At 33.4% G+C, this 20,009-nt stretch overlaps 1 protein-coding gene across 3 annotated transcripts; it reads right to left on the reverse strand.

The window, feature by feature from the left end:
- Window positions 1–1,786: 1,786 nt before the first annotated feature.
- LOC114178516 (ubiquitin-like-specific protease 1D) lies at window positions 1,787–20,009 on the reverse strand. 3 transcript variants are annotated; one of them, XM_028064472.1, is made up of 14 exons: window positions 19,550–20,009; window positions 19,318–19,381; window positions 16,218–16,312; window positions 15,803–16,128; window positions 14,925–14,973; window positions 14,705–14,787; window positions 14,567–14,599; window positions 14,374–14,469; window positions 10,822–10,912; window positions 6,238–6,335; window positions 3,665–3,787; window positions 2,736–2,850; window positions 2,362–2,469; window positions 1,787–2,280 (listed from the first exon to the last, which is right to left on the reverse strand). In XM_028064472.1, the coding sequence occupies exons 1-14, from the start codon at window positions 19,841–19,843 to the stop codon at window positions 2,098–2,100; spliced, it is 1,758 nt and encodes a 585-aa protein (XP_027920273.1). In that variant the 5' UTR covers window positions 19,844–20,009; the 3' UTR covers window positions 1,787–2,097. The 3 variants fall into 3 exon arrangements, with proteins under 3 accessions (XP_027920273.1, XP_027920272.1, XP_027920274.1); XM_028064471.1 differs by having other exon boundaries at window positions 14,925–15,003; XM_028064473.1 differs by having other exon boundaries at window positions 14,925–15,003; window positions 19,318–19,386; window positions 19,550–19,665.

A 20,009-nucleotide genomic window follows, 5' to 3' on the forward strand; every position in this document is an offset into this window, starting at 1 on the left:
TCCATTGTTCACATTAACAACACAATTCACTGATTTCTGAAGAGTATAACATAATACAGACTTACTACTTGTTCTTTATGTAATTATCATTTATTTTACTTTTGTAAAGGAAACGTAGACATGGAGTAGATACTAATCACGGAGTGTCTCTCGTCACTAAAAATTAATTACAAAAATAAGTAGTACAAAAATATTGATATTATTATTGTGAATATTTTTCACGCTAATAATTACTTTTTAATATGTTATTAAGTCAAAATGTTTAATTTTTTTTCTTAAGTTTATGAGACAGCGTATATTATATTATTTTTTAGTATTTTTTTACAAATTAAATTTCAGAATTTAGAAAATTGAAATTGTAAAAAAAAAAACACGAGAAAATGCAAAAGATTAAAACAATGATTAATTCATAAATTCAAAATTTATGACTTTTTTATTATAATATTTAGAAAATTATATTTAAATTTGAATAATTAACGGATTCAATTGACAAACATTAAACCAAATATACAAGTGTAATTAAAATATCAAATCAAAATTGAATTGATAAAGTTAGACACGCATAATGTAATCATAAAGTTTAAATCTTAATTTAGATAAAAGAACAAACTCGGAGCACCGATGCTAACCACAATTTGACCGGTATAATATTGATTTTGTGAATTGAATCTCAATGTTTAGTTTTATGTTGATCAAGAACAATAAAATACAAATAGAAAGAAGGTGAAAAGACAATTGGGAAATAGAGAGAGAAAGAAAGGGAGATACAATTTCTAAAATTAAAATCCTAAATAAATTATTTCTATCTATGTGATTAAAACTCATTTAGCAATTGATTTCTATCTAAATGACTATATATAAGCAATTGTGTTGAGCCATGGATGAACTCAAGAAAGAAAGTGTTTTAAATTCTGTAATTTAAAAGTTATTTTTAACTTTTGAATTGTACAATTTTGAAGTAAAAAAACTTTCAATCCAAAAGTAATTTTTAAGAACAAAGTTGAAAATTTTGTATTTATAAGATTGTAGAAGAAAAATGTAAGTGCCAGAAGAAATGATCTTGAAACTTATTCTTTCTTCTATACGTAGAATGTTCATTACATCATTTCGGCTTGATCCACCAATGTACCGAGAAGCAGAACGTGAAGATTTTCTCCATACATAAACAAGATATTCTCCTTTAAATTCTCGACACATTCTGAAAAATATAGATCGAATGCATTATTACTCTTTCAATATTAGGTCACAAATAAACGAGTGAGGATGTTTCTTTAATAAAAAACTAATTACATATTATATTTTGATATTTCAATTATGTTGATAGTCCAATAACATCTATTATTTGTTATCATATATAAAAAGATATTAAAAGAAAAAAAATAATAAATCCTAAGGAAACTAGACCTAACACATGATAAAATAATAGAAGCCAAGCTTCAAAAGGAAATAAATACTCATATACATAAGAAATTAGTGCCAATTATAAAAAAAAAAAAAAACTAAAATTAGGAACATAAAAAAATACAACTTAAACTGTTTCCTATTTACCAAGCTCAAATTAACGAATTCATCAACAAAATGGTTCCCTTGCCTAAAACATGTAAAACTTAAATTTCATATCACTGTAAGCCTTAAGAAGTTTCTTTCAATCTGAGGACAAAACTTGTTAAAAACACAACTGGCCTTCAAAAGTAAGAAGAGGATGAGGATAACATAGTTTTAAAATTAATGGTTAAGATTATACCAAACTATCGTGCAGTTCAGAAACTAGAAAGCAAAGTCTGGATAAGTTGCATGGAAATAATAATATGAAAAAATTATTAAAGTATAAATAAGGGGTGGATACGAAAGCTATTAACTCTAATAGACAGCTCTGTGCCGTTTCCTGCTATACATTTGGAAAGACGAGGTAACCCACAAGAAATGGTTGATTGTTATTTGTTCATACCAAAGGGTGACCCATTCTTTCTTGTATTAACCACTGCTGCAGTAACCATCCAAAAATTATCAGCTCAATGGCTGATGTCTGTACAAACAAAAAAAATATCAACAGATTGTTGGTTCAAGGAAATCAGAATTGCAATTCATGATTGCATGTTACGCCATAGAATCCTTCGCGGACTCAACACACTCAGTTGCAAGGCCACCAGATGATGAAGGTGAAGAAGATTCTAAGTCACAATTATCCATCATTGAATTCTCTAATTTTTCTACAAGCAATTTACGGATTTTCACTCTCAAATTGGAAGCCTCTTCGGGTTTGAACCATCGTTTTCCAAACTGTGAGTTGATAAGTATAAGTAAACAAGCAAAACTAATTTTTTGAAAAAACTTATCTTTATAAAGAAGCGTAGCTATTACCATTGCCAAATCTTTCTTTTTCAGTCTCTCAGGTGCCTCCTCCATGAAACGCTCAATGAAGTACAATACAAAAAGACCACAGTCATACTCGTTCTTCTGTTGGGGAACCTGGTGCAATGTGTAAATGCAACACGATGAAAATTATTTTCAGGAAAAAAAAAAAGAATAGGACTATAATTGTTGAAACAACTGCAAAAAAGTTTTGCTGCTTTCCTTTTCATCATCAATTTTAAAAATCTAACTTCAATAAGAGGTCAAACATTCATTTCACCAAGAAAATATGGTGAAAGATATGCTTATCTTCAAGTTCAAACTATCATAAATAGTATCACCAAGTTAGCACAGTACTCTAGATGTACAGCTTGCAAATTTACCGCAATGATCTGACATTCAATTCTACGAGGAAGGCACTTCCATATTCTGTCTGCAATTGAAACATTTGAAGACACATCTTCCTGATCCATATAGTTCTTTTCTTCAATCAAATAGCTACAATACATAATTTCACATCATTAAGTCTTGATGTTTGAATTAAGAAAAAATGCCTATAGCATATACAGAATTGGTTTGCACCGTTCAAACCATCAATTTTACTGAGCTCACGAGGTTTGAGAGAAAATTATCATGCACTTTAAAGGTGCTAACTAAGTGTGCCTAGGTCAGTCACTTTCTCAGAAACAGTGACAACAACGTTACAAAGCCACATAACTAAAGCATGTATTGACGAGAATAAAGTGACCACATTTGGTTGCAGCTGGGAATGCATATAGAATATAAAGTAAAAAAGTCATCAAAAGAATTCCAGTCAAGATTCTGAAATCTGAAGATATTTAGATGCATAAAGGTTGAGAAAAAAAAAATGATTGCTAACTAAAAGTTTACAAATACATAGATGTGAAGTTGAAATAGAATTTGGATTGCGGCAAAAACATTCATTTCCATTAGCAAATAATATACTGATATCTATTCCAATACTTCCCATGAAAATGGTAAATCAAAACACGTGATTTTTTTAAAATAAGACTTCATCTTTGTACGTTACAAAAACTTGATCAAATAATATTTGCTGACTACAAGAAAACCTCATCACAATTTAATAAAAAAAAGAATATATATATATATATATATATATATATATATATATATATATATATATATATATATCATGCCAACTTTACAAGCACCTTAAAATTTATAGCAGAGTAGAAGTGGCAAGATGTGTGTTTGAGCAAATTATCATTTGTATCGATGAAATGTTAATGTAACATGAGATACAATCATACATACAATTCTTTAATCTCACCTTTTAATATTATCAAAAACTGATTTACTAGAGTGAAGACCCAAAGAATCCAAATGAAGTATGATTGGCCCCGATTCATCTTCTTTGTCTGGGATACAAATAATGATCAAGCTCCAGTGAAGGCTGGATATATCAAACATCATGAGTAACAAACCCAGAAATGAGTAAAGGGAGAAGGTCATACAAAGATTTGACAATATGCTCTTGTCAACTAAAAAATTTGGCAGGAAAGGCATAATAGAATAAAGCATGGACATGAGTATAACAGTAGCCAGTGTTAGTTAATCATATGAAAATAATGTTAAGGCAGAAGAAGAGATGCTTAGAAAAGTTATACCAAAGAAAACCAACAAAGCATGAAAATCGCCGGAGCATCCAAAATGGTAAACCAAAAACAAGAAAAAGAAAATCCAAAATAAATTAGAATCCAATTGTTAGATATATTTCATTTTATGTTAATTAGGGAAATACGGTGTATATTATTTATTAGGAAAACATAGACATTGTTTGATATTAGTAAACATTGTTAATATTGTTTGTAACAATATCTTCTATTTACCATATTTATGTTTGATTGCCATATATACTTGTATCACTCTTTATTATAAATATATTCACCCTATGTATTTTAGACACATGGGAGATTCATCCTTTACAGTTTTTCTCGATATTTAACACAAATATTTGAATGAAATAGAGATTTTGGCTACCTTACTATGATATTTTATTACCGTGCCCCGTATCAAATTTAGATCAACTTTTGCAGTTCCTTTCCCTATTTCGGCAAACTCCAATTTAATTTGCACTTTCCAACTTGTGCTTATATCAATTTATATATACCATTATATCAAATTAGCAACAATACCATATTTATCTCTTCGATTCCTTCTTACTCCTCTTTCCATCTTGGCATTACTTTCCAGTCATTGGGCACTTTAAAGAAAAAAACTCCCTATGCTATTTTTAGTTTGCATCTTATTCCTCCATATTACCAAAATTTGCTCCCAAAAGCATTCAGTATCCTAAGGAGGACCTACTGTCTGCAATTGATTCTGAATTACGCATTTGTCTATACCTCCAAGAACAGCTCTTCAAATATTGAAGAATTTTGTTTACTGCCTCTAAATATGTGAATCATACATAAATTGACTAACCATAATAATGCCACAACCATGAGTCTGAAATTTCCCACAAGCACTGAAAACAATGGTCAAGATAATGATGTGTAAATTACACACTTCAGAGAAGGACCCTGCGAGTGCAATGCATGGAGGTCTTTCTGGCTCATATGTTCCGGGAATTGGCCAGTCTGGTGGTGGCAACTCTGTCAGGGGTGCTCAAAGTCAAATAACGGTCTACTCCAATTATGGGTATTCCACTGCAAACAAGGAGATGCAGTGTGTATACTACTATAGAAATTATCAGAGTGCTGCAGTCCAGGGAACAAATGAGGAAACAGAGCCGCCAAGATCAAGCACTCTAATACAAATTTGGAAAAAATTTACATTTTCACTTACTTCACATTGCAGCAACAAAACAACTATATATAGGATCCATAAAGCTCTTCCATCACGGTGGGTAGTTAGAATTAAATCAGGAAGCCCACAATCCTAGCCAACATTATTTGTGAACTGATGATTTGCACTAAAACAACTTCAAGATTGAAGTTTGGTGACACCGGATGATATTATGCTGTGATCATCAGCCTTCACAAACCTTTCAATTCAGTGGTTCATGAAAGAACTGAATATATAATGAAATTGGCTGTCATTTTTGTTCAAGAGAAAGTTCTTTTGAAGGAAGTGAACACTGAATCTACTGGTTCCAATGATCAACTATCAAACAATTTCATAGTTTCTCGAATTTCAATATTTTTGTGTCAAGGTTGGAGCATTTGGTTTATATGACCAACCTTGCAGGGAGAGTGTTGGAAATACGAGCGTGAATTGGTTCAGATTCATGTATTATGTAATTTGTGCACTTAGAATTAAGAATTCACAAGCATAGGAAGTAGCACTCTAGTTACTTCCCACTCGCCATAAAGTATAATTATTTCAAAGTGTGTATATATGTCGATCTTAACTAGTATTCAATCTCTACTATAAAATAATCTACATATTTTATGTTTTAACTTATAAATGAATATTTTTCAGATATTATAAGTCATAACCCAGTCCAAAGCTTTGCATGACCAGCCCCAAATGTTTACGGGACAAGGAAAATGCCAGAAGTACACCAAAGTAAATGGATGGACACTTTAATTGGCTAGCAATTACATAACAGTAGGGATATATATATACACGAAGTATAGGATGTTTCACTTACGAATTTCCACCTGTAACATGCCCACTACTTATAATCAAATATATTCATCATTTAATTTCATGGAACCCAATGTGTTTTTATCAAATTTTAGTAAATGTCAAAATATAAAATAAGGCCTTTCCGTCTCGTGAACAGTCATTTCTTCAGATAATAGAACATAATTCCAAGAAAAGCACAAAAAGAACTTCTAAACATTCACAAGATCATCATTTACAAACAAAAGTTCAATGATAATGAAGAAAACTTACTCCTCGTGTATTGGAATCAAAACATATGCCTTCTGAAAAATATTTACACCCTTCCACCATCTTCTGAACTTTGCAAAGATCACATCTCGATCACTTTGCTAGATATTTAACAATAAATAATAAATTAGAACATGTATAGAAAAAAGTATAAATTGAAAGGAATTTAAGGAATGCAAATATAGAAGTTAATTACAAACAAAAGCATCTTTGCAACAAATAGAGAATCAAACTAACAGATTCTCATTATGTTCTGACCCAAAAGACTCTACACTCTTGTTTATTTAAACGTTCATTATTTTACATTTAAATTAGTTAAGTTAGCAGGCCTCTGAATTATTTGAGGACTTCTTTATAAAAATAAGTCTTATACTTTAGAAGTTTGTAATTATATCCTTAAACTTAAAAATAATTTTTGATTCGGTCCCTGGTCCCCATTTCTATTATGCAACAGAACCTAGTTAAAAAAATTTGAAAATTTAGGGGAGCCAATGAGTAATTTAAACTACTGACTTGGTCCATGAACATTTTCAATTAGATCCATGTACTTAACGGAAGTACGGAACCCAGATGCAAATATGCTATGACCACAATGAAAAATTATTTAAAAGTTCAGGGACCTAATTATCAACATCCAAAATACGGCTAGTAGGGATAAATATAAAAATCCTCAAATAAGTCAAGGGCGCAGAGATAATTTTTCCTTTACGGAATAGTGTTATAAGAAACAATTTCAATCTCATAGCTCCATCCATTTTCTATTTATAGAAAGGACTTATTTATGATAAAAGATAAAATAATAGGGAACAAAATTAATTAATTAATTAATAACTATAATGAGGACTAACTACTAAGATATTTTCCAATTTAATGTAATCAAACCAAAACTTTAAAACTCCACCTCATGATGGATCATATATGTCATAAGAGCCAACCTTGTTGCATATGATGTCAATAAGAGAGCCCTTAAGGGATTTAGTGAACAAGACTGTGATGGTCACCAATGTTAATAATGTCGGTGATGATTTCTTCTGAGAGTACTTTCTCTCTCATAAAATGACAATCAATTTTTATGTGTTTGGTTTGCTCATGGAAAACTGGATTTGACATCATGTATATGAATTTAGTATCATGTTGCTCCTTCAAGAGATCAAATTTACTTCAATAATAACACTATCCAAAGTTGGACTTCTGTTATCTTGTACAATTCACACCAAAGTAACCAATGATTTGGAATTACCTTCATATTGATATATTAATTTGTGAATGGTGCATTTTTTGTGTATAGAAGGATGTGCATTACAGCTTTCCAATCACATAGATCATTCACGAAGTGGCTAACCATGTTAGTTGCAAATGTGATGTTTGACCTAGAGACAGTGAGGTAATTAAGTCTCCCTACTAAACAATGATATCTTGCAGCGACTTTCACTGGCCCCACCTAACCTGAATGAAGTTTCACACTAGGATACTTAGGAGTGTCACTTAGGCAACAACCAAGCGTACCAGTTTTATCAAGATGTTTAAGGCATATATTCGATAGGAAATGACAAAGCCAATGGATGATTAAGCAACTTCAATGTCGAGGAGGTACCTAAAGTCCTAGGTTTGACTTTGACTACGAAAATGAGACTTGAGACAGGACTTCCTCAAAATCATTGGCATTGATGATGGTGTCATCGACATATACAGTAAGATATATGCATAGTCCACATGGAGAACGAAGGTGAAAGACTAAGTGATTAGCTTAAAAGAGTCATATCAAACTCAAGCAAAGCATTGTGGAAATGACCATACCATGCCCAAGGAGATTGTTTGAACTCATTGAGGGAGTGGAAAATCCCACAGACAAGATGTGAGTCACTTCAAAATGTATACTTAGGTGGCTGATACTATACATCTCTTCTAGCAACTCACCATGAAAGAAGGCATTTTTTATGTATAATTAATGAAAGAGGTCAATGAAGAAGAATCATGGCTAGAGAAAGGTTACGGTGATTTTGGCCACCAAAGGGAAAAATGTCATCGTAATCAAGTCCAAAAAATTGAGTATAGCACCTTAACCACCTAGCAAGCTTTGTAGAAACCAATAGTGCTACTATTTAGTCTGATCTTCACATAATGGCTTTGTTAGGAGGCAAGGGGATAAGGTCTCTGTGTTGCTAGTTTCTAATACGATTGCTTCTACTAGCTTTGCTTGTTGGCAATTGTGATTACCATGGTGTGTCATCCATGGACTTAGGAATAGATACAAAGTCCAAAGAAATAAACAAGTAACAACAGGGAAACAGACAATTATAATTTAGAGTAAAAACATATTTAGGATTAGGATTACAAGTGGACTATATACATTTGCAAAGTTCTAAGGTAAGTTCAGGTGCAGGCAAAGATAGTAGAATGGCATTTGAAGCATGAGAAGATGTTGGAGGATTTATTAAGGTAATAAATCCAATGGAGCCTATATCCATTGGTGGTATGTGAGTAGTGGAGCTGGTGTAAACAATAAGTGGTGGTGGAACAGGAGGAACAAATGGGAGTTGAAAAACAAGTGGATCCTCTAGAGAAACATCTCCATTGGTGGAAGCAAAGAAAGGAATAGATTCAAAGAATGTAAAGTTGGTAAAGCTCAAAACTATTGAAGTTGTGGAGAGAAACATCGATAACCCTTAGGGAGGCGCGAGTAACCAAAACATATATTGTAGTAATGAAAGAGACGTGAGTAACCAAGAAAAATATATTATAGGGACTAGCCATACAATTTTTTAACTAGTCAGATATGGTCAAAATGTGTACTTCCAAAAACACATAGGAGAAAAGGATGAAGGTCCTATTTATTATGCAAGATAGAATAAGGAATTTGACTGTTTACAACTAATGAAGGAATGTGGTTAATAAGATGACATGCAATAGGAACAACATCCCCCCAAAACCAAAGTGGGATATTGGTGAGGAAGAGTATGAGTTATTTCCACCAAGTGATGGTTTTTATATTCAACAAATATTGTCTTGTTGTGGTATATGACGTTTGATGAAGAATCCCCTAAATATATAAATAAATAAATAAATAAATAAATAAACATTAAAATTGAGAAGACAAATATTTTTAAATTGTCAGTTCTTAGAACTTTGATTGAGGAACCAAACAAATTTTGAATTTCAGTAAAAAAAAAATAAAAAATAGTCAAAACATCATAACAAATCTTCACTACTAACAAGTAGCAATTAAGTGATATGAGGATTCTGGTGTAACATCAAGCAGTATAGGATGTCTACGGAGTACTTCAATTGACTTGGTATCCCCTACTAACAAGTAGCTTTTAAGTGAGGGCTCCCAAGCACTTGGGTGTTTATCGAGTAATATTTGAGTTGGTTAGATGTTTTTCAAAAAGACTACCTACAAAGAAGTTGAATACAAAGGTCGAGTGAAGGACTAGAGTCTCTTTTCGAGACATCGGCTCTCAAAGGCAGTGTTGAGATATGGACTTGGGTACTACTATGGGGTGCCAAAGTTTCACCTTAGTCTGAGATGCTCAGTAGAGTACTTAGGTGACATGGTTCTACTCCTGGCTTTTAAGGACAGGTTCCCCAAGTGCTTGGGTGTTTATCAATTTCACGAACTTCAATCTGCAATGTTAGTTTTCCTATGCACCTACAGTCATGGTTGTCAAACTCGCCAATTCAATAAACTCACAAGATTGCCATGGGTAAAAAATGTTACTTATCACAATCTTTTCTTTGCATAGACTAGGGAAAACATGGTCAAACTCAATCAGACTTCAATAAAATTTGACAGTCTGATGAGCCCAAGTGAAGAAGACTGCGAATTACAATGAGACTCTGACAACCCTGATTGACGTGTAACAAGCCTGAACAAGCTTGCAACAATATGTCAAGCTACACAGTGGAGCATGATCTGCCTCTAACAACCCGCAGAATGGTGTGCAACCAAGGCACCAAAATCTAACTGAAACATTATATCGTGTATGTGAAAAAGGTACCAATTAGAAAGTATCAATGACAGATTCATTATTTTATAGTACCAAGGTAGTTAAAATCAAAATTATGGTTAGAATTCTAAAGGGTTTACACAACTGTAAATCATAACATAAATGGAAATTTACTTTGAATTTTGTACGGAGGAGAGACACATGCTAGGTGAACCAGTGCCAAATCTAAATTTCTTAATTATACATTTAATTGGATTTGGGTGAAGAAATGCATTTGCACCAATGCAAGTTACGTGAAGAAGAGAGATACCAGACTCTTGGGTTCTTTGCAAAGTTGTTTCTAGAAAATCTTGCCTACGGCAAAAAAAATGTAACATGAAGTTTCTAGAAAACTACAAAATGTATAAGTTACTAATTTCTGCTGTTCAAGGTTATCGGGTCATCAATTCACATTTTACACATTGCTGACGTTACCTAAATCCCAAATTTATACATTCAAAACTATCAAGAAAAACAGAATTTTAATAACTCAATCAAACAATCAATTATGCATTATATAATAATGATTAAGAATGTACTTCCCGAAGAAAAATAATCTGTTCACGCAGATACAGCAATGAATTAGAAGATAATTAATCACCTTGTATGAAACAGCTTCTTTAAGCTTCTTGTAGAAATATGTATTGAAAAAATGGTAGTCAGTTGTCAACAATACTTGCTGCTGCAAATATCTATATCCAATTGAAAATGCCATAAGTAGAGAATTCAGAAACTAAACAGGGAAAATGAGTCCCAAGGACTATTACTGTGCTGCAGTATGTAATTCATGTGTTGACCATAACTAAACCTTAATAGAGAAAAAAAGAAGTCATAACATATAAACATAATCAGTTTAATAGGTAATAACACAGTAGTAACAAGTAGGGTTGTAAATGAGCTAATCTATTCCTAAATATTCAAGCTTCATTCTGTAAATGTTTAGTCAAACTCATTGGTATTACTAAACAATCAGCCTCAAGCTTTGCTTTAAGCTTAATTAAACAGACGAGGAATGCACAAGTTTACAAACTTGGCATTTAAAGCTTTCGAATAATTTACTCCTTAAGGTACTAAACAACCAACCTCTAGCTTGGCTTTAGGTTCATTATATAGAAAAGGGAACAAATTAGCAAACTTGACAATAATCGCTCCTGAAAAGTTTCCTCTCTTTGTTACTGTGTTTAATTAGTTGCATTCAAATTTCCTCTCCAATGCCTTCTACCTGCAAATTATCAATCTTGACTTTTGTTAAGAAGTGGACTTAACTCCACAAAACTGACTTGTCAGGTGAGGATTACACTCACTTATATAATATAAATTAACCTTATTTCTAGTTGATGTGAGACTTCAAACAGACCCCCTCACATCGAGGCATATACATCTCAAGCGTGGAACTAGACATTAATAAGTGGTCCGATAGCGACGATAACAAATGGAATAATAAAGCCAACAAACAACAAAATTTGCTAGGATAAACTCTAACCAGAATATGAGACCATGTTAAGAAATAGACTTTAAGCCTAACTCAACCTTACAAAATTGGCTTCTAAGGTGAGGTTTGCACCCACTTGACCTTATCTCTAACCGATCTAGTACTTTCAACAACTTTCATCATGGTCAAGTTGACAATTACTATTCATGGAATTTCCAATGGTTCAAGGGTGTCAGTAGAAAGAGCACTTACCCTTGACTCAAATGATTAGAATTCTTCTTGCATCAGGTAAGTTTGCTTTTGTTGCCTCTAGTATTGTATACTGAAAAGATTCTTCGGATGGTTAGTTTTTTAGTTGGCCCTGACTAGGAAACAGAAGTGCCCTTGTTAGAAGCAACTTTAGAAACATCCATTAGAAACATCCATACGAGAAATGTTTGGAGAAGTATCAAGAATACTAAGAGTAGTATCAAAACGAGATGTTTCCTGCATAAAAGGAAGAAAAGATGACTCAAGAGATTCAAAAGACTTGGCTTCAAAAGAAATCTCCCTTTGAAGTTAAGGACACATGTAAAAGGATTTAGTTTCATCAAAGAACATCCATGGAGGTAAAAAAATTTCAAATCAGAGGATGGTAACAATGATATCCCTTTTTATTAGATGCATAACCAATGAATATGCATTTAACAATTCTAGGATCTAACTTTCTACGGAATTGACTATGAATATGGACAAGTACACACACCCAAACAGTTGACTATGAAAACTAGAGAGAAAAGGAATAGATGGAAAGAAGGAGGACATGGACTCAATGGGACTTAAGGCATCTAAAACCCGAAAGGGTAATCATTTAATAAGATAGGCAACAATGAGGAAAATCTCGCACAAATAAGATTTAGGGACATATATTTGGAAAAGAAGTGCCCTTGTCACCTAAAAAAGATGCATATTTTTCTTTCAGAATGTCATTTTGTTGTGGTGTGTCCACACATGAATTCATGAACAACAACATTATGGGAAAGGAATTTAGACAAGTCAATGATTACATATTCCCTTCCACTCTCAAAATGCAAACGTTTAATTGACTTTCCAAATTGTGGTTTTTAGCATACGAAGGAATCTAACGAACAAGTTAAAACTTTAGATTTTTCTTTCACGAGAAAAATCCATGTAACATGGGACAATCATCAACAAAAAGTAACAATCCATTTAGCACTAGATACACTAGAGTTTGATGTAGGCCCCAAATGTTAGAATGAACCAAATCAAAAGAATGAACACTCTTTGTATTACTAGAAGGATATGTGGCACGATGGTGCCTTGGAATTTGACATACATCACATTTGCTGATGCAAGGCTCCCAAGATCGGGGCTCTAATTCCAACTTGAAAGGATTAATCTAAAAGAATGAATATAGAAAACTCCCATGATTAATTTGAAGTAGTACATCAACCTCTATATATAGAAAACTCTAACCCTAAAGTAATAATTACAAAGAGATCTCTAAAATCTTCTAACAACTTCTAGGAATGACTTAACATCCTACTAACAAAACTATATATATATATATATATATATATATATATATATATATATATATATATACACACATATATATATATATACATATATATATATATATGTATTTACACACTATTTGAAATTTAAGAGTATTCAAATGGGCCTTAAAATCTGTGAAATGTGTAATTTGATGTTTTTGCCATTGAAATGGGCTTGAAATCTAATCACATTGGTCCTTGAAGGACCAAACTTGTGGCATTAATCATCAAAGGACCAATTTAATCAATAAATGAGCAATGTGAAGTTTCTTATCTCACTAGAGGTTCCCAGTGAGCGTTTGTCAAAATTAAAACATGAAGAGACTAAATAACTCAAGCAGAAATTAAAAAATAAACATAGAAAATCCCCTATAATTTATTCAAGAATAAAAAATGTTCAATCCTCTTCTTCAATGCCCTATCAACCAAGCATGCATTGATTTATGTTTTTTTCCATCAACTATAATGCATCAATACTTCAATTTGGGTCACGTATCCGTGTCCGATACTTTAGGATATTTTATCAATACTTATCAATGAAGTATCTAATTTATGAAGTCATAATAAACTACAAGAAAATCTTTGAATAATGACCAATTTTAGTGACAAAAAATAATTAGTCACTATAGTAACTAAGTTAGGTACCAATTTATAAACTAAACATTATTGACAACTAAAATAGTTCAAAAATTATAATTGGTCTCTAAATTGATAACTAAAATAATTTCTATTATAAATTGATTTCTAACTTGATCACTAACATTAGCTACAAAGGTTTTAATTTAGATTCACACAATAACAATCATATATTTATCATGTTTTTAAGAATTATTTTACACTTCTCAATATTCATATATCACATATCTATCATGTATCGTATCCTATTATTTTCAAAATAAACATATCGACATATCTTCATATATCACATATCTATCACGTATCGTATCTTATCTTATTATTTTCAAAATAAATGTATCGACGTATCATATACGTGTCGTATCCGATACATGTGCATCATAGTCCATCAATACTCCTTAAAAATTAAATACAATGAGTTCAGGTTAATAAAAGAAAGAAGATAACATCTACGTCCTCATCACAAAATGAAATTCTTTTAGAAGGACCAGCAAATGAAAAACTAGAGAAAGCTAACTAGACTTACTGAATGTAGAAGTTCATTATTGTTGATGTTAAATAGCCTTCAGGGGCAAGGCAATCTGTATCTTTGTAACAAATTTCTACGCACTCTGGATCATCTCTGAGCCATCACAAGGAAATTCGACAGGTCAGGCAAAGCAAATAAGAAAAAATTTATAGTCGAATGACCATTTTATTGTATTATTCTTTAGAATTACCTTGATGGAAAATAGATCTTAGCGTCTTTCAGGCTGAAAAGAAATGGAATCAAATCAAATAATACAAAGGATTTTCTGGGAATATCACAGAAGATGAAATAAATAAACAAAAAATTAAAGCAAACCATATTCACTTACTATTCAGGAAATTGATTTTCAGTTTTCTCCACAATATGAGCCTCATCGTCATCATCGTCAACATCAAGAACAATGGGCTGACCCTGTTTAAAACATGTCAAATCATCAATAAACTACTGATTAAATTAGGATTTGGGACTTTTGTGACCAACAACTATAAGAACCATGTGTCCTAAGCTAAGTATAATTTCAATGGATATATAGGAAAAAATAGACACACCTTCTTGGACCTTGAGCCATCTAATTGAATTGCCTCAGAAACGTCCTTCCTACCATGTGGGTAACGAGTAAATAAGGATCTAACAATATGAACTTATTCATTCAGAAAACCTAGCTAGAACCAAAACTAACAAGCCATATTGCCATCATCTTCAGCATAAATAGAAAAGGGTGCAGAAGAGGAAATCATATGAATAATTTTCTATAGCAAATGATGATGATGTAATGACCTTTGAACACAAACTTTGTACAGAACATGAGTGAAACATAATTGCAATACACAGCAAAATTAACATTCATATTTTATTGTAAAAATCATAGATGCACTAATTTAAGCATGAAAGATCATAAGTTACACTAATCTTTTCCTGTGACATCAGAATAGCTCAGATAGATATTTAATAAACCATCCTCTAGCAATCCAAAGTGACACTTCAACACAATGGAATACTTGGAATAGCATGGCAGAATTCCTCTCAGCCCCTAAGAATTTATAATAAATAAAGAATTACAATTCAAATCCCTGATCAAAGTACCATTGAAAATACATTGGAATCACATGGAGGGAATGAAAAATAACCCTTTGTGCATATGGATGAAATGGACTAGCCTTTATTGTGGATCCTTAAATATCCATAGATACCACCAAATTTAAAAGCATACACAACCCCATAAACCAATGGATACCCCAGAGCATATATCTAATTGGCATACAGTCCAAAATGCACTACATCAGTTTTATAAACCACAACAAATACATTTCAAGCAAAATGACGATGGCAAAACAACTAAATAAAGTAACTAAATACATCAACACCAAAATCACAGAATAATGTTAAAAAGCATTGGAATGAAAAACCACGAGACGTTTTCACTTACACTTTTGGGTAGCATCTTGACAGATTTCTCCCAATATTCCGCAGAGAAAAAGTGGAAGTTGCTCTACAAGTTTTATCATCACTAAAAGTATCATGTTTAGAAAGTTTACTAGGACACTGAAACGGCAATTGTCTTGATGATGAACGATGTCTCTTTCTTCTTCTAGGGGTTCCACGGTTTGTTATTTTTCGGTTGTCAGAGTGATTGACATGTGACGTCTCTTTTCCAAATGCATCAGAAGCTGCATTTTCTTGTATTTTCTGGTTCTCACAATGTTTGAATTGTGACTTCTCTTTTTTAAATGCTTCGGCAGCTGTACAACTAGTCTGCTCAACAAATTAAAGTCAGGTAAGGGATTATCAGATGAGTTAGAAGGAAAAAATTGAGTAATTTAAAATTATGCAAAGGACCTTACACTATCTTCCATTTTTTTAAAAAAGCAAGATGTAAAAGTGGATAGTGGTTGAACTTGAGATGACAAAGCCTCTTCTCTCATGTCATTAGACACACCTACAAAAAACAATCATTTCTTAGAATACAAAAGTTAGGTATTTTAATTGTTCAAAATCATTAATTCTATATTTATGGCAATAATAGTGGCTTATAGCATATAATCTTTTGATTTAGAGGAAACAAAATATCCTCTATTTGTGAATAGCTAATGTAATAATTTTATACCACTCGCAACCACCATGTAATGTAATAACTTGAATTGTTTACCTCATTAGGTTTACTTGTATATGGTATACCAATGCTGTCTTCAAAATGATAATGCACATGAATATTTACCTCAACAATTAACAGTGTCAAAGGGCATTCTCCATCAAATATCTTGTGCCCACACACCTCAATAAAATGGGCTAATTAAGGGGGGAAATAGACATCTCTCAAAACCACTTTGACTCTTTCCGTCCACGGTTATGCTACCCCCTACTTTTGGAGAAACATTGAACTTTCAGTCTTCTACCTCATCAATCACATGTCATCCTTTGTCCTAAATGACAAGTTCCTGATTATGTCCCATTTCCTTATTCACCTCTTCATACACTTCCTCCTCATGTCTTTGACTCCGCTTGCTTTGTTCATAATTTGAATCTAGGCCTTGACAAAGCTCTCAATGTGATCTATCAAATGCACCTTCTTAAGATATATGATCATATAAAGATTATCAGTGTTTCTCTCCTAGCCTTTAAAATGTATTATTTCATTTCAATTAATATCTCCTACCCTTATTACGAGTCCGTTCACTCTTCTTTGACATGTGGAATTAGTACCCCCTCTCTTGCCCCCACTTTCTTTTGTTTCCCATGATGAGTATGCGGTTCACCACGATGTTCCTCCAATGAATCTCCCAATTATGAGACCCCTTCAAACATCAGCAACAACCTATTAGTAATATTGCACCATCCTCTACAACAATTTGTGAAAACATAGCAAAGGCCATGTCATACACTTCATCATTGCCATCTTCTTTACTAATCTAAGCCTACCACCAGACATTGATGAGCGCAATGCTCCATAAAAAGATATTTGTTCCACTTGCAATGCACTTCCTCACTATGTTAGTATTAGCTATCATTGTCTTTCTTCTTTGCATTATCATACTCTCCTCTCTTCTTAGTCTTCTATGTCTATCCCTAACTCTCCAAGTGAAGCATATCTCACCCAAAATGGAAGCAAACAATGATTAAGAAGAATCGGGCACCACAAAGTAGTGGCATATGGGATTTGGTTCTTCTTTCCCATGGCATGTTCATTTTTGGGCGTCATTGGTTTTACACCCCTAAAGTTGGTAGTAAGGGAAACATTGATCATTTCAAGGTTATCCGGTGGCAAAGGTTACACCCATATATATCGGCAAGACTATATACGTAAAATTGTTTTTATCATACCATTCTCCATGGTTGTCATTTGCTATTAGTCTCTACCAATTTAATATTAAAAATCATTTCTTGCACTTAAATCTTAACGAAGAAGTCTACATGAAGCAGCAACCTCCAAGTTTTATTACTAAGTCCTCTCCTATGGTCTATTAACTTCACAAGTCCTTATATACACATTAATTTCTCGGGCTATTTTATTATTATTATTATTATTATTATTATTATTATTATTTTCAGCCTTCAAGAAAAAAAATGTCCCCAACATATAACATCAACCTCTACAACAGATTCTCCCATCTTTTCTAATCATATTGTTAGTATTGAGAAGATGGACGAGTCTAACTATTCCACTTGGGCTTCCAAAACCAAGTTATGGTTAAGTAGGTTTAATGGCAAATCCCATCTCACTACCACTGTTGAATCCATTCCAACAGAAAATTGAGAACAATGGATAAAGATCGATGTTCAACTCCATAGTATTATTGAATCCACTATTCACACCTCACACAGACCTATTTTTTGTCCCCATGAGTCGTGTGCATCAATTTGGATTGAGGTTCGTACCCTTTATACCAATGGCACACAACGTTTTTATGTTGTGTGCCAAGATCTCTTAATGCTTCTTGCTCCATGACATTTTGATGGCCTTATGTTTGCTTATCTTAGACGGCTTCATGCTGTCTTACATGATTTTAATGAGCTCCTTCCACTAGTTTCCTTACATTGGGCTCAAGTTTAGATACAAGCTAAAGCGCTAGAGATGCTAGAGAATACAAACAAGGAATGGCTAAATGTGGTTGCACAGGTCAGCAATAGATGGAAACTATTGAGAACAGACATTCAAAATAGAGCTCGAATGCCATGCAAGTCAAGGATGGCTAGAAGAAAGAGTTACCCAAGAAGGGCGAGTGTTCATGACAGAGAATGCGGACAAGTGTGGGAAAAGTACGCTTTCACTTGAAACCTCTAATTGAATAAAAGAGGGGGGCAGGGGAAATTCACATAATTACTCCCTAAAAAGCCCTACCAAATGTCACAATTACCCAGCTGAATTAAAGTTTTTGCTGCTAGACAGAGTTGCGATTGCTCCAGCCACCCGATATCGTACTTTCTCAACTACTCAAAATCAAAACTCCATTTGAGTTCCAAATTGCCCAAAAGCATATCTGCGACGCAATCCCACTATAGCACACAATTAAAAACAATTACAGGTATATAATGCCAAAACATCAGGTTCCCAATGTTGATATTTGTAATCTCAAAGGACAACAATTTCTTCTTCCTTTTCCAAGAATGAACAAAAACGACACTCGGTGGACTTAAAACAAGATATTTTTCCCATCTTTTCACCATAGAATCAATAATAGCAGGACCCAAATACTACGCCATTGCCATTGCACACCACAAGAGCATTGCATTAAAATACATATATATACATCAGTCTCAACAGTCACTTTGTTGGAGTTTTCATAAAATATCATTATATTCCCTACCAATACCAAGCTTGACTTTCAAGTTTCAACCATATTATGCTTTCCATTTAACTACCATTGCCATGTAAGCAAATAAAATCCTACATACTCCAGCGTTGAATCTTCACAGAAATCGCAATACAAAGGGGGGAAAACCTACCCTTGGTAATAGCACTTGAGCTTGTAGTTTGTTCGGGCTGCGGCTTCTGGTCCCCATCAACTTCCTGTTCTACAAAGGAAAACCAAAACACAAACAAAACATAAGTAATCAAAATAAACAGAAACAAATAACAAAACAAATAACACAAATTGCACAAACAAATAAATGGAAAAACCCTAGAAAATAAATGCCTCAATGAAACACCACATGACAAAAACCGAGGAAGCGGAACCTTGCTAAGACGCATCGATTCCCGGCGACTAAGTTCCTGCTGGTACCGGTCGATGGTAGCGCGAAGCTTGGCGCCATTGTCGGGCAAATTCTTGCCAGTAACGTCGAGTGTTCTCTTCTTGCTCTGAATCGACTCCTTTAGCTTGTGATCGGGAATAGCGCTGAGGTCGTCCTGATCAGAGGCCATGGTGGAGGACGGCACGATGACGACCTCCCTCGGCGGCGAGTCCTGTTGAAATTGTCGGTTCCAGTCAATGGAAAGAGGAGCCTGCGGTTGCTGTCGTTGCTCCTCCATGCATTTGAGGAGAGTGAGTGAAACTGTCTGTTACTGTTACCTTACTTGTAAATTGTTCAGGGCGGAAATAGAAGATGGGATTGGTGGCGGTGAGTGGCGCGCCACCACTTGTGGGTTAGCTCTTCCTCTCTTCTGTCCCCCCGTCTCTCTGGCAAATTATTTTATA

Source organism: Vigna unguiculata, chromosome 3 (genome assembly GCF_004118075.2).
Source record: "Vigna unguiculata cultivar IT97K-499-35 chromosome 3, ASM411807v1, whole genome shotgun sequence".
Classification (NCBI taxonomy): domain Eukaryota; kingdom Viridiplantae; phylum Streptophyta; class Magnoliopsida; order Fabales; family Fabaceae; genus Vigna; species Vigna unguiculata.

Excerpts from the sequence above, each read along its gene's own strand:
- LOC114178516 (XM_028064471.1), bottom strand. The coding sequence starts at position 19,843 with ATGGAGGAGCAACGACAGCAACCGCAGGCTCCTCTTTCCATTGACTGG. Across the intron at positions 2,851-3,664 it reads GTTTTTGATAATATTAAAAG|CTATTTGATTGAAGAAAAGA; the intron begins GTGAGATTAAAG and ends TATGTATTGTAG. Across the intron at positions 2,281-2,361 it reads AAAAGAAAGATTTGGCAATG|TTTGGAAAACGATGGTTCAA; the intron begins GTAATAGCTACG and ends ATCAACTCACAG.